The 21,231-nt window shown below is 34.6% G+C and overlaps 1 protein-coding gene across 1 annotated transcript; it reads left to right on the top strand.

Moving 5' to 3' along the window:
• The first annotated feature begins 762 nt into the window (after positions 1-762).
• On the top strand, positions 763-1,897 carry LOC127859631 (probable G-protein coupled receptor 139). The gene has a single exon (XM_052397136.1). The coding sequence runs from the start codon at positions 764-766 to the stop codon at positions 1,895-1,897; it is 1,134 nt and encodes a 377-aa protein (XP_052253096.1). The 5' UTR covers position 763.
• The last annotated feature ends 19,334 nt before the right edge of the window (positions 1,898-21,231 follow it).

The raw sequence follows: 21,231 nt of genomic DNA, 5'->3' as shown, positions 1-21,231 counted from the left end.
AAAACTAAGGTAGATAGAGTTATGGTTTTTAGTCACTGCACTTTTCCTACTTTCCATCTGTATTTATTTGAAGTTTCAAGTAAATCCCTTCAGTAGATTTAGAATTATAATCCGGACAGATATTTACTTTATACACAGGGAGCTAATTCAAAAATTAACCCATTTATGTCTAGTGGACTCTCCCATCCTTCTAAATTGGATCAAGTTATTTCCAAAATTAGGGATGTCTGGTATATTTTTTTTCTATTTTTAGAATATTTCTTACAGGAATTCCTTTAAGCAAACAGCGCAGATCCAGATGAGACGCCGCATTATGCGGCGTCTCATCTGAGTCTACGCTGTTTGCAATGTCCTTTTTTCAGGACGCTAGGCATGAATGGGTTAAGGTAATGAGTTATGGTCACTGCACTTCTCCTAGGTGTCATCTGTTTATATTCTAAGTTTAAAGTAAATCCATTGAAGAGATTTGGAGTTATGCTCTGGACAAAGTTTCGGACGGAAGGACGGACGGCCGGACGGACGGAGACTATAACTATATCCCCTTCCGAAATTTCGGCGGGGATAATAAAATAACTTTATCATTATGGCAACGCATATCAAACAAATAAAAGACCGTTATAACATAGGTCAACACATATAAAACAAATAAAGACCGTTATAACATAGGTCAACAAATATCAAACAAATAACAATCCGTATTAACAATTGTGTGCACAGAAATGCATATGCCACCATGTTCTTATTAACATTTCAGGTCACTCAAATGACTGTCGACAACACTGCCTTAATTTCTATGGACCCCATCTTCGAAACGGACATGGGCAATGCTTCGCGCTTTCATTTCAAGCAGATACCAGAAGCCCAGAATTCTAACTCGTACGATCAGTACGAAACATTCTACCTACGAGCGCGATTCATCACTGGACTCGTGTTCTATCCGATCGTCTGTGTATTTGGAATTACCGGCAACATTATGTCTATCATCGTTATGTCTCAGCGTCAAATGCGATCATCAACGAACACTTATTTATTTGCATTGGCAGTGTCGGATTTGATAAAGTTACTCTGTGACTTCCTATACTTTACTGTGATATTATTATTTCAAATAGACACGCCAACAGGAAATAAGGCATATGGATTTCTGTACCCTTATGCCCACTACGTGTTCAACGCATCCTTGTGTATATCGGCGTGGCTTATCGTATCGGTGGCCGTGGAACGATATGTGTATGTTTGCCATCCAACAAAAGTGAAATTCTTCTGCAACATTCATAAAGCAAGGATCATCTCTACGTCTGTTTTTATCATCATGGCAATATTAGCCATACCGTACGCAATGCGATATCGTACCATACACCGACTAAACAACAAAACCGGGTCGTATCAATATGACGTTATAGTAACAGAGCTGTGGAAAAACCAAATGTTTACTGAAATATACACGTGGTTTCAGAATTTAATGCGTTCTATAATTCCGCTGGTGATTTTGATAGTTTTAAATACTTGCATTATATACGGACTACGGCGATGTCGTATTTTCCGTGCAAAAGCACCCAAGAAACACAAAATTACCACAATGTTGGTGGTGGTAATTATCGTATTTTTGCTCTGCATCACTCCGGATACAATAATGTCCACATTTTTTGGTCTAGGCTATTCTGAAGAAAACTTTCTTGCGAGAGGAATTCGTGAAATTACTGACCTTTTACTTTTGATCAATTCCGCTGTGAATTTTATAATTTACTGTATATTTAACACGATTTTCTGGTGCCAGTTTCAACGGCTGTTCTGTTATACGTGCTGTCGCCGACATCGCGGTGTTTCGGATGCGAGAAATTTGTCATTATTAGATATTGGCTCAGCACGATCCATTCTCAGGCGCAGAAGTGATTTCTAGAAGTGTGTGTCCTGCGTCGTTGTACGTGGCGCTTTCGACATTTTTAACCACTCTTCCAAGACATTCAACATAAATGAAGTGATACAATATGTAAATAGTTTTCAATGTATTTTTGTGCAATACTGAAGTCTTATTAGTGTCATACAATCTTGGCTACATGTATACGTTGTCTTAGTCATTTATCAATTTGTTGGATTGCAAGTAATGAGGTGCAGTCAATCCCTTTGATTCGGTTTTATGTCTAACACGAATATGGTTAACCCATTTATGCCTAGTGGACTCTCCCATCCTTCTAAATTGGATCAATTTATTTCCAAAATTAGGGATGTATAGTACATTAATTTCTATATTTAACATATTTCTTACAGAAATTCCTTTAAGCAAACAGCGCAGACCCAGATGAGACGCCGCAGCATGCGGCGTCTCTTCTGGGTCTACGCCGTTGGCCAATGCTTTTTTTCTAGACGCTAGGCATAAATGGGTCAAGTGTTTATTTTGATTTCTTTATTTATCGTTTGTTCTTGGCACGATTTTTAAGCAGATAATAACAAGCTAAACAACTAACAAAATCATAACACGCAATCTTACAAACAAAGCCCGAAAACACCTTAACACGTACACTATACGGAACATGTTGAATGTCTTGATATGTTATATAATATACAGTTATGTATATGTCGGTGGAGCTAAGTATGTCCGAATAAATGCAGTATATATATTAAACGTATCTAGTCAGTTCACTCCATGGCTATTGTTATTCTAGTAGAGAAATTCGTTATTAAAATGTTACCGCTTATTTCTTATCATAGTATGTTCCAAAGTAAACACATTGACAGGCTGAATAGACGTATGATTACGGTTTTAAATAATATTGTTATCTACCTTGACAAATTCAAAGAACGAACTTTCAAGCCAAATTATTATAATAAAAATTAAAGATGTTAAAATTTAAAATTTCTTTCATGTTCAATCTGGAGAAAAACAGTCATGTGCATAATCTCTTTTGCAATATTGGGAAATCCCCAGGATTTTGTGGCGTCTTAGCTTTACTTTTGTGTAAGCATAAACATGTACTTCCACGACCCATTTTCAGACATGTTTAAAGGTAATTTAAAAGAAATTTGTATCTATGCTGTGCTATCTCTTTATAAAGCCGCTAATCTACAAAACCGTATAATACATAATTTAACCAGCCAATTATAAATGTTTATTGATGTTATTTGTAAATGATTTTATATGAAAATTTGATCAAATTATACACAAATCTTTAACGTCAACTCATTTATAAAAGTGTCCATTCAAGAAAATAGAAAAAATAGAAAGAGAAAACTGACGCATTTATTCACAGGCTCTTCGAATTTTATATCGAATGCCATCAGGTCTTTATAATACAATAATCAAGCGTCATCTTTCTGCTTTTGTAGCCGTAATGCTTTTCAGACGCGAAAGTCTTCAGTGAAATGCCGAGAAACTAATTGTCAGTCATTAACCTCTTTTTGATTGCAATCCTTTGAACGTCGAATTTATTGCGCGGTATTATCATTTAATCAATAAATTTGCACTAAGAGGTATTGCCTTCACAACTCCACGCTTATTGGGAAATCACTGTTGCATATACTATATAACAAACATTGACTGTCACAATCTCGACGCAGAGTTGTCGTTCCTTGCTCTCACATACACCTCTGCGGAAGGCTCAGTATGTCATTTTGCCCAGAAACTGGGCAAAACCGAACAAACGCATTCAAAGTACATTTTATTTGGATTTTTTAGGATCAGAGGCGAAAAATAATGAAATAGGAATTTTAAATTTACGATACGTCGTGCAAAAACTTGCGAGTTTTAATGCAACTCTTTTGAACTATTTTATTGCCCATTTACGCAGATGGAATCATTCCACGCACTTCACAAATGTAAACAATTGAACATATTTTTTATTGAGTGACGGTAGGCATTGCTTCGACGTATGTATGTATGTGGGTTTGTTAACATCAAAAAATCATATCAATTTTATAATATTTAATTAAGACTGATATAAGATATTATGGTATGAGATGGTTTTCTTTAATGCAGTGAATGTAATGTAACCGTCGTGCAAGAGATTGTTGAGTATACTGTAACCTTCATGATGAACATTGGAATAATCATGACATGAATGAGACGCCTTAATAAAAATAGTCCGTTCTGTGACCATCACAGAGGTGAATGTAATGTAACCGTCGTGCAAGAGATTGTGACTGTCACAGAGACACAATTTAATCATGTGACAATCAAGATGGCAGCACGTTAGTGCCGAAACATCTATTTTTCGCGACGGTATCATCTTTATTACTTTCGTTTGTTAAATCAAGTGCCGCTCACTTGCTAGCAATATCAGCAAGAAAGTGATTAGTTTTTACTCGTTACGAATTTTCATAGTGGGGGCTGTAATCGTGTGATCCCGCTAAGAAATTCCGTAGGGGGTGAAGTCGAGATATAGAGCGAGTATTAATACGAAATAAACGATAATATCTAAATTCGTATGGTTGCTAAAATCCGTTTTATTATAACTTGAAATAAAATTTCGAAGTACATGTTAACTAAATTGAAACAAGTCCGTATTTTTTTGTACATTTTCAAGTTTCGTGTTCATTTTGAACCAACGATTTAGATATATTTTTTGTTGGACACCAGGATATGTCCGAGGACTTACATATTTCGCATGGGTTGACTTATCCCAGGGCAAGAAAGATGTAAATGTTCTTCAACCTTGTACAGCGCTGCTAGGTATTCGCTAACGATAATTTCAAAGTTAAATATGGTAAAACGCAAGCTGTCTAACTATCAGCAGGCACGCTCGATAAACTTTTCATAAATGGAGTATACATTAATTGTCTGGACTTCACGACTCAAGTTTGTATTTCGGGTATGTTAATATTGTGAGTTGTGTTTTGGACAGTTTGTGCAATGAACTTATATTTTAAATTGTTGATCATAATAGAAAATTTAATTAGGATGGAGTCACTATAAAATGTAATCTTAAATAAGATTACTTTCAGCTTATAGTGATAAGTTAATTGTTTGATTACGCATCAAACTTAACTTTTAAAAAACCTTACTTACAGATTTCTGATGAAAGTAGTGATGATAAACTTGTATTTAAAAGAAGTTTTTCAGAGTTCTGAGCATTGCAAAGTGTTATTATTAGTGAAATTAAATTGTAATTGTAATATGGCATACATTTTGAAGTTAAGACCCTTAGGCTATTGAGTTTGCCGTTTTTAGTATAACCCGTGCTTAATGGCTTTAAGTTTAGGCTCTTTAAAACAAGTTTGAGTCGGTGTAGCGCCGATAAATGTCGCATCGCCGTTATATGTCGCAGGCTACGAGATTTGTCGTTGACGATAAATGTCGCAAGGTACGATACATGGCACAAATCCTACTGACGATATATGTCGCAACTTCAACGATAAATGTCGCAAACATTTCAACTGCCGATATGTGTCGCAACATAAACGATAAATGTCGCACACCTTTGTAAGTCATGTTAAACATGAATAGTTAAAGTAAAATGACTAAAACTTAAAGGTTAGATCTAGATTACACGACGAGGTTCTTTGAGCCGACATCCACCAGAATGGTCAGTTTTTAGGTAGTATTGTCCTAAATGATCAGTTGTGGTCAGTATTTTCCAAAATTGTCAGTTGCGGTAATTAATGCCCGAAATTGTCAGTTATGGTAAATATTGATCCAATCAATTCTTATAATTCTTGACTCCAGTAGCCAGTTGTTGATTACCGTGTACTTAATGTGCTGCTGTTATCTAGATTTGCCGAAGGTTGTAAGCTGTGATTAAACTGTATCATTATTACACATCAAAATTACGATAAAATGGGATTGAATATTGTATGTTAGTTACATGACTGTAGTACATGTATCATTATTTTAGATAATGCATTACTATTATGAAGACGCACCGGTATATGCCGGAGTTTGAACTGGTAAGCTGATGAACTGACTGAAGATTAATGTTTACTTTCTATTTTTTTCAATACTATTGCCTCCAATAATTGCTTTAAATGTATGCAGCGATATTCTATGCGGCCGTATCACTGGCTCGCTGGAGATTATATATCTAGTATAAAACTCTTCATCCCTATTTATCAGTGAACTTAGCCTCTTGCTAGTTATTTCCGTTACTTTCGTGAATATTAAAGTATATAGTAAGTAACAGTGTCAAATATCATCCTCCGTACACAGTAATTTAGTTTGATTAGATTTCCGATGGTTTTGGAATTTGAACTCGTATCAATCACGAAATTGGCCGCATTTACTCTAAATAAATAAATAAATGACTCACTGTCAATCCAACAAGCCAACCGTTTTCAAACGGTGCATAATCTTGTGAAGTTAATTGGATTTAAAAATTAACATCAATACTCATCAACGAATATTTCGTAAAATAAAAATAAATCTTTGTTACCATACCACATCTAGCGTTGTAATTCTTGCTGTGACTACGTACTACTGATTATGAGTTTACTTTATTTTACGAAATATTTTGCGAAATATTCGTTTATTTCGATTATTTATTTTAATTTAACACTTGTGCGAAATACATAAATATAACTTTCGGTTTGCAACAATTGATTAAACCGACTGTAGCGCCGTTAAATGTCGCATCGCCGTTTTATGTCGTAAAAACGTTATTTCAACAGGCGACATATGTCGCAACATTACCGATCAATGTCGCACACCTTCGTTAGTCATGTTAAAAATGAAAAGTTGAAGTAAAAATTACTTAAACTTTAAGGTAAAATCTAGATGAGGTTCTTTGGGCCGACTTTCAACAGAAGGGTCAGTTTTTATTATCTAGTATTGTCCGATATTGTTAGTTGTGGTCAGTATTGTGCATAATTGTCAGCTGCGGTGAAGATCGACCGAAGCTGTCATATTTATTCATGTTCAATAAAAAAACGTTAAGTTGTATTAAAAAAATGACAAATATCCTTGTTTTAAATAGGTCGGAAATCGGAAAAACCGAGGTTACCTTAGTTTTTGCTTTCGGTATAAGGCCGTTTCGATAAGTTTGGTTATATATAAGGTAAGTCTTACAGGAACCGTCTGGGTAGAACAACATGTAAATTCCTTGGGATTTCTGCTGGAGACTGACAGCTGCCATCATCGAGTATTCTTGGATAGAATCATTGTTCCAGGATCGCACCGGGGCCTCTGATCTATCTATGTGCATAGCTCTTTGGCTGATAATGGGGCCGGCAAAGGAAAATGCAATTCTAATAAAACTGCCAATAATTACGGTTTCTCTTCTTATACGGGTGGTTGTTCGAGTGCAACTGCGCAATGCATCAGATACTAATCCCGTAATTATATTATCGCCGAATACAGCTCACTTTTCTTTGTGAACGACCTAACATCCAACGTCAGTAATCAGGCTAAACTGACAAGTGACGGTCGTAATTACCAGTTAACTGACCATTTTATCCGATTTACCTACTTACATTTGAAGAAAGGGTTGCTCTAGGGTCTGTTTCAATTGAATATTCAGGTACGGCGATAAGTTCAGCAACTGAAAAAAAGTCCATAGCGTGTTTGTTAATTGCATAATTTCAGCGACTCACATTCCATGGTCTTCACCAGAAGGTCCTGGTTAATTTAACGATAAAACTCTGCTTGTAGAACAAGTCATATGAAACGTGTTAGCCTATTGTTTTTGCTGTCTATGCTAAAGCTGATATAATAGTAGAGAGTCATGATTTCCAATAACCCGAACCACTTTATCGGAGTCACATCCTGTGTTCAAAAGGAAAAATGTTTTACTGTTCGGGTCTTTAATATGTCTTCCTTTGAATCAAACATGGTCTCCTCTATCTAACAAACTGTGGTCTTAACAATTAACCGATTTATGAACCAAAATTAATTTTCACTTTGGGCTCTATCACTGGTCCGAACATAAAACTTACCAAACGATGAACGCTTGTCAGTGGGCGTCTGCTTTCATGGACTAGTGTAGTTTCCCTGGACACATTTGATCACCTGCAAAGGCATTTTTGTTTCTTTAATTTAATTTTCAATATTAAGTCATAATGCTCGTTTTTATTATTGTTTTGCATATCTATTTATACGACACATGAACACTTAAATGGTGTTCGTGTGTCGTATGAATAGATATATTCGCGGGAATTAATTGTTGCCACAAATAAATAAAAACGAGCATTTTGTATCTACAAAAATATATGTAATCATACCATATCTAATGTTGAAATTTCGGCTAGTGCTATAAGGAACACTGCTTGATAAGGTGGTAACTTCATTTTACGAAATACTTAACGAAATTTTCGTTGATTTTGAGCGGTATAGAGACTTTAAATATTCCCATATTGTGACTATGGTATCTAATGTATCCATTATACTTATTCACCTATGCTATGTCTTGCGACACTATATATTTTCTTTAAGTGAAAAACAGCGATGGCCTAATGTATCAGTGCATATTCAACCGGTAGACGCGATTGCGAAGTTCATATCAAGATCTCAGTCGAGGTGACGAAATAAACGGTTCGAGATGGCGATTTTCATATCCAATAGTGTTGTTTTCCATTACTACGCCTATAGAATGCCCCACACTAGTCCTCTACCATCACGGTAATTGATGTCACGACGTTTGCTCATTCAATATTATAAGGCCGTCTTCTTCTACGATGTTAGATGCGGGATGAATTGTTGAAGTGAATAACTGTACGCCAAGTTTGCGAATTGGAGCTGCATAAATCTGATTTATGGAAAAACACCAACTTCTGTGCATTGACCTTCAACAGGATTGACATTATTTTATTGTTATTTGGTGTGTTTTTTAGTCATGTCTTGTACATTTGATGCTTTTCTCAGTATGTTGATGTGTTTTTCAGAGTTTGGCAAATGTTTCTTTCCATAAACAAAACCTCCACGCCATAATACGGTTTTTCTCCTTCTTGTATAACCTTATATTTAAAATGCCAGTATCCGTGATAACTGCGGACTTATCGAGCGAGGTACCATTTAGCTATAGCGGAAAAGTCGTAAGTGCATGCTTCCGTCAACAATCATGAATGAAAAAGCTCGAGTTACGTTTTAAAAAACATTCTTACAAAAAGTTGTATTGCTTAACAATGATGTCATTATTTGTTCGCAGATTTCGTTAAAGCGGGTATATACGATTTTTTATATGTGTGTAATATATTGATAAAATATGTTACAATAACACAAAATAGGCAAGAAAAATTATACATTGAAGCCGAATTTCATAAAATGCAGCAAAGACAAATTAGCGCCCGAGCCTATTGTGACGTACATATTTTCCTACAATAACCAAAGCATTCGTCTTTGTATTAGAATCGGAGTTAGTGTTCGTGTGTCGTATGAATAGATATCGTTGCAGGAATTCAAATAAACCGTTAAACTAAGTTTAGATTCACATCGTACATGTATGGTATACATGCTGGCGAATTCGGCTGTACAGCCGTTTTCAATTTCAGAATTAAATATCTGGCTTATTTCGCATTTTTCGACACATGTTCTTCTTAACTTTTATTTTAATTTATATTGAAATATATATATAATAAGTTTTTACACAATGTATATAAATTCATAAATATTTGACAAAATCGTATATACCCGCTTTAATGTTTTACCCAATCACATTAAGTTTGCATACTGTCAACGCCCAATTAATGTACAAGCTTCCGAGTGGATAGATTGATGTGAGTATTGTTGAGGTTCATGCGTTCAAATATACATACAATTCACATTTAAATCATTGATTGAATAATGTATTTACAACTGTTACCGTTCGTTGTGTTGCTGATAAAACGCATACATGTCTTTAAGTCACGATATTAACGTTTATATAACCTGTATTTGTGTAGAACAGATGTTACTAGAAAACTTTCCAGTTAAAGTTTTATATGAAGCTCAACTGACATGAGAATGAAATGTTTGCGAGCATATATGTGTTCGTGTATCGTATGCCTCGTGTGTGTCTTCCTATGGATTCAATTTTATCTTTACAGTGCAATCAGGTTTATATTGACGCATATTATATTTCTTGTATTGCTTTCCGTAATGTACAGCATATCATTCGTTATGAAATTATATGTTCCTATATCATTTTTATTTGAATGATAACTCGCGCTGAAATAAATGTAGAGATACAACAAAAAACATCTCGTTAAATTGCATTTCTCGCTGTAATATCCCCATGCCATTGGGCTTTCTAAGGGCGTGATAATGCGTGAAGACGGTGTCGAAAAGCTAGGAACACCTCAGTTTGCGACGTTACGGTAATTATTTTGGACGTGTTCAATGTGAATGTTGGTAAACTCTGTTCTTACGGCGTCATTGCTTAACGCATTAGGGTGCCATACAATCAGCAGCAACAATTTGCTTACGCCATAGTCGCAGTAGCTTCGTAGAAGGCATGCAAAAGCAATCTGGACGCCGTCACTACACCGGTGATATATTTTCTGCCCCCTTCATCTGCAGATCGAATAATTCAACATCGGTGTTATAGCCACATCCTTCATTAGCTTCGGACCTGCTCGGAGCTGTGGGAATATAGCTTTACATTATTACGATCGCCTGCTCGGAGATGTGGGAATCTAGCTTTACATTATCACGATAGCTAGTCGGACCTGCTCGGAATTGTGGGAATATAGCTTAACTTTATTACGATCGCTAGACAATAGTGTTGCCGATTGGGCGTTTAGGGTTTTTCCTTCAACCAACACGTTTGGGTTTCAAACTATATTATATTTACGATGTTAATCATAAATATGCATCTTAATATCGTATGCAAAGAATGACACTTTTAATAATAAGTATACATTTCAATTATATGTAAAATTATATGTTCCGACGGTAAGATACCAACAGAATTATTACACAAATACAACTATTAAAACAAAATAAATACAATAATACAACCGACAGACATGAATATAAAAGATGTATAAAATGCATATTTACCTAAATATATTATATTTATGATTTAATATCATAAACATACAGGTTGACAGCATGAATGATATGCAAAGAATGACATTCAAAATAGTCATTCATGCACAAGGATGTGGTTGAGTGAATTAACTCATGCTTGACAGGCCAATTAACGTATTAAAATGTTAATAAAACACTTCAACAAATTTGAAGTAGAACTGTATAAAACTGCGTATTGCGGACGCGGTGATGTTGCCGACGACCCCTACTTGAAATCAGAGGGAACGTAGTGAAAACGCTACGGACGTGATGACGACTGTGCGGCTAGCCTAGTTGTTGGTACTCTCACTTCTCACTTCGGCGACCCGAGTTAAATCCCCGATACCGGCGCATGTAAGCTTGTTTCGTTGTCACCATATCGGACAGGTGGGATTTTATCCCGCCACTCCGGCTAACCCCAGATCAACATACCAAAGCCGCATTACATATGTTTTAGGAAAAACGAAATTGGTGATAATTAAGCTTGACATTTCATCTATAATTCACATTTCATCCTACATTATGCTAGTCTAGTTATTAGGTTAGAGTGATAGGACCTAACAGCGCCTGGCATCTGAGGACCTTATAATCTTGGAAACAAACACCATACGGACGTTATGAGAAATGTACACGCGAAAAAAACATATTTCAGAACACCGTCGTGATAGTTGACGTTATATTAATTTCTGTAAGAATGCGCTCTTATTATAGCTCGCCGACATTGACATGGCAATCGTAAACTCAAGTTACATCAATTATACGAATGGATTGTTTACTATATTTGCATTCGGGTTTGTTTATGTACTTTCTACACGAATTAAATCAAATCATAACAGTCCAATTAGCTTTAATCGATAATATCGCTGTCAGTATGAAAAACCTAATTGATATTTAATTTGTTATTTCAATATATTCACGTGAAGACGTCAGTGCCGTGTTAATGGAACCTTTTAACGTTTTTGTAAATTGAAAAAAACAAAACAAAAAAAACTGTTTCAGATTCGCAAATTGTCGTTGTAAATGTGGTGATTGTGAGGAAACAGTAATACTTAATATTTACCATGCTCCAAAGTATCCATTATATGCATCTTTTGATGATTTAAAAACCTGAAAATTATACAGCGTTGCAACGCAAAACGATTGAATAATTTGGAGAGTTATGTTGTTGTCGTTATATTTTGTGACACTTCGAGGATTGCTTATATAAAGTATAAATACATCACTCATGCTATGAGCAAGGATGGTCGAGTGGTTCAGCGGTTCGAGCCCAGTTGAGGGTTACTTTTTTTCTTCCTTTAATTGTATTCTTTTTTTTACTGGAGCTTTTTATATGCAATGTTTACATTTGTCAATATAAATCATTTCATGACAAACTTCAATATCTGCAAAAATCTGTGAAAACGTCTCTATAATATTTGCGAGGTAAATGACTATCGGCGGATTCCAAAATATTACTGTTTGGCCGTATAAAATACCGAACAATTTAACAGTGATGAAACATAATAACGTCAACGCGCATTGTATTCTTGTACTTTGGCTCAAAGGCGTCACTTCGTCGTTCCCTTAATATAACTCACGTGCGTTTTACTTCACTGAAATTAACCTCTTTTATAAACGATTCATAAAGAAATGATACATGTATACAATAAAGTTGTTTGAAGTAAAGGTATTGACTTCGTATTTGATTGATCGCATAGAAAATGATTGTTAGTTTGAAAATCGCTTTCATAACCGCATATACGCAACCAAGATATATTTCCATCCTTTACAAAGTTAAACACAAGTGAATTGTAATGTGATAGATACATGAACGTCGATCTGTTACGCCACATTTATTGACAAGGTCAATAATCACGATTTATTCCGACGTTTGGTGATTGCGCTGTAATCTATACCATGAATCCCCAGTAATCTACAACTTATGCATTGCAAAAATGACAATGTGTTGCATATTTAGGGGAAACACTTTCCTTGGATCCCCATATGAACAGTATAGACATGGCATTGAAAGAACGTGGGGAACCTGGAGTTACCGAGTAAATGACACAGTAGTTGATATTGACATGTTTTATGACATTCTAAGTGAAGAAGATGCACTGAAATTTCCACCTACCACGAGCAGAGACCGTGTGTCCGATGCGACGCAATCCAAAATTGATATAGTAGGTATGCATAAAAGTTTTTTTTTCATTTAATAGTTAAGATTAAACAAATCTAGTTTACCAATATAATATATGTTAAGAGTGAAGGAGGTTTGGTTTTAACTGGTGAAAAAGCTGTATATCAGCTTGTATAACATACACTTACTGTTTCTTAGACAAAAGGTGTTGCTTACGCCAACCAAATGCGGCACGTACACAAGTGCCTTGCTGTGCAATTTTGCTTTCGGCTTGAACGATAAGCCGCTCGAAGGCAAAAAGACGCGTGTCTGATATTAATGCATGCTGTTGTTACCAAATACTACAACATATTGTCATAAAAGTTAAAGTGTTTGATGTTGTTGCGGTTGTTGATTAAGTATTACTCGAAGCTGTAGTAGTAGAATTAGTGGTTGTAGTATAACGAGAAGTAATAGTAGCATCATAAGTGGCAGCAGTAACATTAGTTATAGAAGTAGCAATAGAATCTGCCGGGACATGAGCCCGGGCAGCTGCGGAAGTGTAAAAGGACAAACACATTAGCAGGAGGAAACAGATGAGTATGATGATAAGGAGCAGCGACAGTTCGAGTTTAACCCATTTATGCCCAGTGGACTCTCCCATTCTTATAAGTTGGATCAATTTATTTCCAAAAGTAGGGGTGTCTGGTATGTTTATTTCTATATTTAGAACAATTCTTACAGAAATTCCTTTAAGCAAATAGCGTAGACCCAGATGAGACGCCGCATTATGCGGCGTCTCATCTGGGTCTACGCTGTTTGCAATGTCCTTTTTTCAGGACGCTAGGCATGAATGGGTTAAGTTATAGTTGATTCATTTCGTTCCTTTTCGTTAACCATATCGCAGACGTATTATTGCTGTTTTGTTTGTGTTGATGTTCTGTTTACGTTCATTGCGTGTTTGTGTTGCTGTTAATATGAGTGTTATTTAATACTTTAATATGGTCATAACCCATAACGGACACCTGCCGTCATAGAAAAATGTAAATGCGCGTATTACGTGCTTATCGATTTAGCGAGTAGCAAGGTTATTTTAGTTAGCTTTGCGAGGATATATTAGATCATTAAATCGCAAGTTACAATTTGTTTTCATATTATTCAGCCAATATGTGTTTGAAGCATTTGAGATCCAGTATCACGGCCAAATGTGGACCTCATATAATAAAAGTCTGCTAATTAAACATAATCAACGCCTGATAATAATCGTAATTAACTTTTATTTCAGGTTAACTATATAACCTACTCTTCTGTAACCTTTCAGGTAATAAAAGCGCAATAATAGTAGGTGATGCGATTAGAGTTTGTATAACGATGTATGATCACCAAGGCAACAAGAAGACAACTGGCGGAGACATTGTTAAGTTGTTTCTTTGTAATAAAAGTGTGGGTTCAACAAGGCGTGGTACAGTGGTAGATAACCACAATGGGACATACAGTGGCGAAGTTGAGGCAGCGTGTAGTGGACAGTCGGAGCTTGTCGCCATGCTGGAATACACCAGAGAGGCTATAAGTGCGATATATCGTGTTAGACGTAAGGTAAAATGCTATTCTAAATCAGTTTTACTATCTATGATTGTCCGTACGAATGATAATTATGTTATGTGACCGAATACACGTACAACTAGTATTATACAATTTATGATGAAGTTTCATAAACATAGCTAAATATATTAAATGACAATATAACACATTAAATCTCATTAAATTTTAGATGGCATCCTTAGAAAAAATATATGCCGTATTTCAAGAAGGAAATAACACCGAGACTACGATCTGTCATCCAAATGTGTATACTTTACGAAAACATTTTAATTATTCACGGGTATGCAACCTGACGTATGAGAACTCTGGAATGCCATGGTTTTGTGGTAAACCCATTAACAAAAACCTTCTATGTGAAGACTGGCATCTGACGTATGCAAGCAATGGGATGCCTCTTATAGCAACAGCTGTGGAACTCAATTTGTTGACAATGTAAGCATGTCTTAACTTTAGTTACCTATTGAGATATTTAAATAATCATCTTAAGTAAAGATATAAGTACATGTATGTACTTTATTTATTGTAATTTTTGTCGTCTTTTAAGAATCCATTATAATAAAGCGATAAACACATGTGCTATTGTATTGAAAAGTAAAAATACGTGTACTATTGTTTAAACAACTGTCTTTGGTTTAGAGGGAAGGTGAATATAACACAGCGTCTGATGGTACACGTTTCTCCTCATTCTAACGGACGTGACGTTATTTGGGTACCAACGCATCGCAACACACACTTCAATCGCCAACAATCATGGAAACTTAGAAACGCATCGGGATTTGTTTATCAGAAGCAATGGGTTTCATCGATGTGCTCAAGTAAGTTATACAATTTTCGATTAAATAGACACTATGACAATTATTTGCTATTCTTACAAAAACAGTATTAGATTCGCGATATCTTTCGATTTAAACATACAAACAAACTTACCGTTAGTATGATTTAGTGTGTGCTATGTTATTTTGACAAAACAGAACCTGATTAGAATCTAATTTAACTCATGTATGTTTAACTTCCCTTTACAGTTCTGCAACTCGAACAACTAAATTCAGTCGTTGCGAACCGATCTATTATTGTTATCGGCGACTCTAACGCAAGAGCAATATACCGATCCATAGTGTACTCTTTAAAGTGCACGGATCCTGTCGATACTTTGCCCATTAATTATCTGCAGTGGCATAGGCCGACCAAGTGTTGGAACAGTGTCTGGAATTTCACGGCCCAGTGGTTTCCACATGCCCAACCGTTTCTCACTAATCTCTTCCCAGACAGAAAGGCGTATACAACGATTTCGGTAGCTCGTCGCCTAGACAACATCAGGACTGACGAGGACGCCATTGTAATCATTCATATTTATCTTCATCTTTTACTATATCACCACAGCGTTTTCGAAAACAAGATGCAACTGATACGCGCGAGTGTTTCAAGTCTGCTTCAACGAAACAAACGTGCCCAAGTTGTCATACTTGGACCCCTTACGTTAAATACCTATGCTAAATACCCTGACCTGTATGGCTACATATACTCAAATATAATTCATAAGGTGTTTGACGGGTTGCACGATAAGGTGCTATTTCTTAATGCAATGGAAGTGACTGATACATTTTTCAATCAGTTACACCACCCGTCATATGATATTGTTGTTATGTTGTTAAGAATGATCTTTTCCTTTGTGTGACCATGAAATAATTGTATATTCTACTAAATTTCAAAAATAAATGTTTTATTTTTTATTTTTCTCATTAAGCGATAAAACATGTACATTTTTACGCAAACATTAAAGAAACCGAATGTGCGCCAAAACATGCTATATGCTTCTATGCTTATATATCGAAATGGTCAAGGCTTTAATATCATACTTGTCTGTCGGAAACACAACGGGTTGAATCACAAAATTACGACATTTAAGTTGCATATTATATATTGTATATTCACGTCTATCCTAATGGTATTTTTAAAGTCTCTATAACGCTCAAAATCAACGACAATGTCGTAAAGTATTTCGTAAAATAATGTTAACACCTAAACAATCAGTGTTATTTTTAGTAATTGCCACAATTTCAACGCTAGATGTGGTATGATTACATAGATTTGTGTAGATACAAAATGCTCGTTTTTTATTTATTTGTGACCACAATAAATTCCATGTTAATTTCCTACGAATATATCTATTCATACGACACTAGAACACTAAAATGGTACCATGTTAAAACCATAATAAAAACGAGCATTTTGTATGCACTAACATCTATTTTACCAGACCACATCTGGCGTTGAAATTTCGACAATGGCCATAAGGAACAATGATTTTTAATTGTTTAGCTTTATTTTACGAAATATTGTACGAAATTTTCGTTGATTTTGAGTAGTTATGTTACTTTAAACATTCACGCCTCAAGGTCGTAATTATGAATCATTATTTAAACAATTGGTCCTTGTCGTGTCCAATAAAGACATTCAATCAATCAATCACACGACGAGTTTTAAAAACAGGTACAATTCGTGATGCATGTATTTTTACTCAGCATTACATCGTATACGAGTGCATTGTCCTGACAGACATGAGACAACAAACTGGTTTTGCTAGCTGGGGTGTGTGTTTATGTATAGAATTAAACAGTATTCGAAATCAGTTTTAGCGAGCTCGATTACGAATCAACATCAAATTTACATTTATTTTTTGTAACAGTGCACGTTTATATGTATATTGTTAACATATGCTTGTTGATTTTATGGACATGCTCGGATTTAGGTTGTAATTCATATTTTCTGCAAATGGACAAACTGAATTGCTACGGCCGCATGTTTATTACTCGCTCGGGTATTCCTACCAGAGGAAAGAATTTGGGTGTTGTCTGTGAGGGGCTAACATGATTGTGGTGAATATAAATTTAAAAATGTAGTTAATTGAAATAGTAAATTATCTTTCTAGCAAAGTGGTGTAATTGTAAACTGTCATTTTTGGTAGTGAACAAGTCCAGATATATGGCATTTCACCACATATTTTACATACGCATGCATTTATAAACGAATTGCAAATATTACATGCGCATCAATAACAATTGTTAGTTTTGATAAGAAGTGTGTTCTTTGTGTACTTGCTTATAGCATGCTATTTTGATTTCAAACTGCACCTGTAGCCACAATATATGCGTCTCTCTCAAATCCCACAACAAAGCTGTCATTTATGTTTGTTTAAAATTTAGTTAAGACTCGTTCTTTCATATTACTTCTATCAGTTTGCTTGTGTAATGTTAACAATGATGCGATACAGTTCTCATTTCGTTACAGACTACATCGATAAAGTATTTAAACTGTGTTCTGTTCAACCTGTTTCGAGAACCAATACTTATGTATTACTCATACTCGTTCTTAATATATGTATGAATGAATGTCCGTTTCGAGTTTATATGGCTGATACTTAAATGAAAAAATGTCATTGTTAAACAGTTCATTCGATTTCCTCAATTAATTGAAGTGTTATGCTATATGGGCATATATTTTAAACTTAGAGAGGATTTAGGTACAGTAAATGTGGACTCATGCACAATAAGATTGTGTAAAATGAACACGTTTTTAACTAATTATAGTTGTATCCAGTCAGTGTGTACATGTATTTCATTCATTACGCCAATCGTGTAATGAAAAATGGCAATTAGTTCAAGCTTCCATTTTTAAGCCTCATTGACTGATTTTACAGTGTTATATTGGTAGAAAGATAAAACATTTACAACAACGCTATTTTTTTGAAAATGACTACCAAAGATACACTCAACGTGTGTATTGCTTTACCGATTCTAACTTAGCGGCATAGTGGTTAAAATATCTAATGGGCAATTTATCATGCGAATAACAAATGAGGTTGGTTCATTTGTACTGAATATTCATATGTTATTTACTGTTTTTCCTGATGTATGGCATGTCATGTATTTTCCCGATTTACAAAGAGCATTGTTCAATTGCCTTACGTAAACGACGAGCGGATGGTCACAAATTATCTCCTGATTATTTATGAAGATAACCAGGGCAAAAAATAAAGCATGCAGAATACATCTGCCGCTGAAATATAATTACTATATATTCCTCTGTGAACACAGTTTGAATCGTTTGTCATGTTGTTTTTTTCATTTACAGTCTTGAATAAATACATCATGTACTTTTAAAACGCAATTATTTTCGTGTACACATTTTCTTACTTGTAAATATGCTTTGCAACTGAAGAATATTAATTATTTATTTGCAACAAATAGTAATCAATCGACAAAATAAAGGCACAAACACACGCAACATAAAAGTTTGTAAGCTGTGATCCATTTACGAAAGCTTTTCTGTAATGTTTACTTTAATATGAACATAGATTGCGCACAATTTATGGACAAAAGCTTATGTACATGTCTGAACATTTTGGCAAAGCAAAGCGTGTAAATGTTTTATATAAAAATATTTTATTGAAACAAACAACAATTAATCGTTGTTTTTTTTAGATTTATTAACCAAAACGGTAACACGTTAGTCTTTGGATATTGCAAAACATTATTTTGTTTTAAATCACTATAATATCAAAGTTGATGTGTTTTATCTTTTATAACAATGCATTTAATTTTCAATTTTAAAAATCTTTATAATAGAAGACAGAGAACGTATTTAAAGAATAAGACTTTCAGAGGAATAATCATTACAAACAATTGAACATTATCAAATCGCGGCAAAAACAGCTTCTTGTAATATAAATACAAATAGAATATGATGTATGACATTAGTCTTCTCGTTTAATCTAATGTTAAATGCGGAATTCCGCATTACGGTTTTTGACGAAACATGCATATGTTAAGGTCTGTGGTAAAGGACGTCATTTGCAAATAGTCAGGCAATTTGTATTTTAATTTAACAAATGTGCTTTAGTGATCTCAAACAAATGCAGGGATAACATTAAGTGTTTAAGTCGAAAAAAGTACAAAGATAAATTAAGGATTATTTTTAAACTGATGCGTGTACTTGGTAAATGAGACCCTTCTATATACATCGAAAACTATTTTAATTTCATAAATTATAATACACATGTATATAACACTGCTTAACGGAAGGTTTTCATCTATCGTAATCCCCGTCATGCAATGAGGCTGAAATTATAATCTTTGGATACAATAAGTGTTGCATTTATAACACAAAGGATGGGTTCTCAATAAGAGCCGGCCGCCGGCCAAATCGGCCGTTTAAAATCAGCTTTTGGCCGGTTGGAAGTCCCTCAGATTCGAAAAATCGGTAATTGATTTTTTGCGTGTCTTTTCCGTAATTTTGCTCCTTTTTGATATTAAGAAAAGACGTCGCTGGATTATCTTCCTTAACGCATTACAACAACAACAACAACAATGAAAAGGCGCAAATTGGAATCGGTCAAAAAGCATTAAAATACATGACGTTCTTTTCATCAAATGGTGAGTTTTTGTTCCTGATTGCTTGCGTCTGTTTGTGTAAATGCAAATTTGTTGTTGTGAAAGTTTATTTTAATTCAGTTATCTTTCAAACTAGAATTGTCACGCAAAATGTGCATGGTAGACGATCAGGCCTGTAGGGCCGATATTCGGCCCCATTCCCAATCCAAAATCGAAGTTTTTTCCTTATCAGAATAAAATGTCCCAATTAGAGCCTTGTGCAAAAAAACCCATCAAAATCGTGAAAATTGACCCTAAAAATCGAGTGCAATAACGTATCCAAAGTCGTATTTATCCGAATTATGATACACTTTATTTGTGAAAAATCGTATTTTTAATGAATTAGGGCAAACCTTTGTTGGAAACATTAATAGAAAATAAGAATTTTATTTAGTTAAAAAAGCTAAAATTCATAAAATGCACAAAAAATGCTCAACTTTAAGTGCCTGGTTGACCATTAAAATAGCCATAAAATAGCCCAAAATGCAGGAAATCAAGTGCTCAATTTTAAAATTTTAAAATAGAAGGCCTGTTGGTTGCACATTTCGGCCTGTTGGCTAAAAAATTATTGAGAACCTTAATTTACATAACAAAACATAACATTTATTCGGCATTAAATAGCATATTGCAAAATTATTGCCTATACACAGTATGTGTTTGAGATAGCAAAGACATGGTACATGTATTTGAGAAGTACAACACAGAATGATGTATACAAATAGTGGGTAAAACAAAAAAGAAAAAAGGCATGTCAAAATCATTAAAAGGATAGAATCAATAAGTCATTTACATAATGAATATATAATTTCGGTGGTGAATTTCATTTACAAAAAAAACTTCTCATTGTTTAAATGATCGATTATATTTTCAATTCTGGATACAATTAAAAATTAAAAAAATGTTCAATTACACAGACTTAGTTAAGTAACATTATTACGTAATACTAATGTTAAAATTACTGTCTCTTTTATGTAAATTTAATATTCTAATTGATAACGATAACAAAACAATTACCTTTAGAATATTTTAATTGATTATGATAACAATACAATTACATTTTCAAATTTTGAAATCATACAAAGAAGTGATCTTCTTCATTACAAATAGTCAACATAATATAAAATAATCGCACACGTTGATCTCGTTGATTTACTCTATCCAACACAGTCATTCGATCACCTTAATAGTTGTAACAG

This window comes from Dreissena polymorpha, chromosome 15 (assembly GCF_020536995.1).
Source record: "Dreissena polymorpha isolate Duluth1 chromosome 15, UMN_Dpol_1.0, whole genome shotgun sequence".
NCBI lineage: Eukaryota > Metazoa > Mollusca > Bivalvia > Myida > Dreissenidae > Dreissena > Dreissena polymorpha.
The sequence above is the reverse complement of the archived record's forward strand: the minus strand, read 5'-3'. Positions and strand labels throughout refer to the sequence as shown.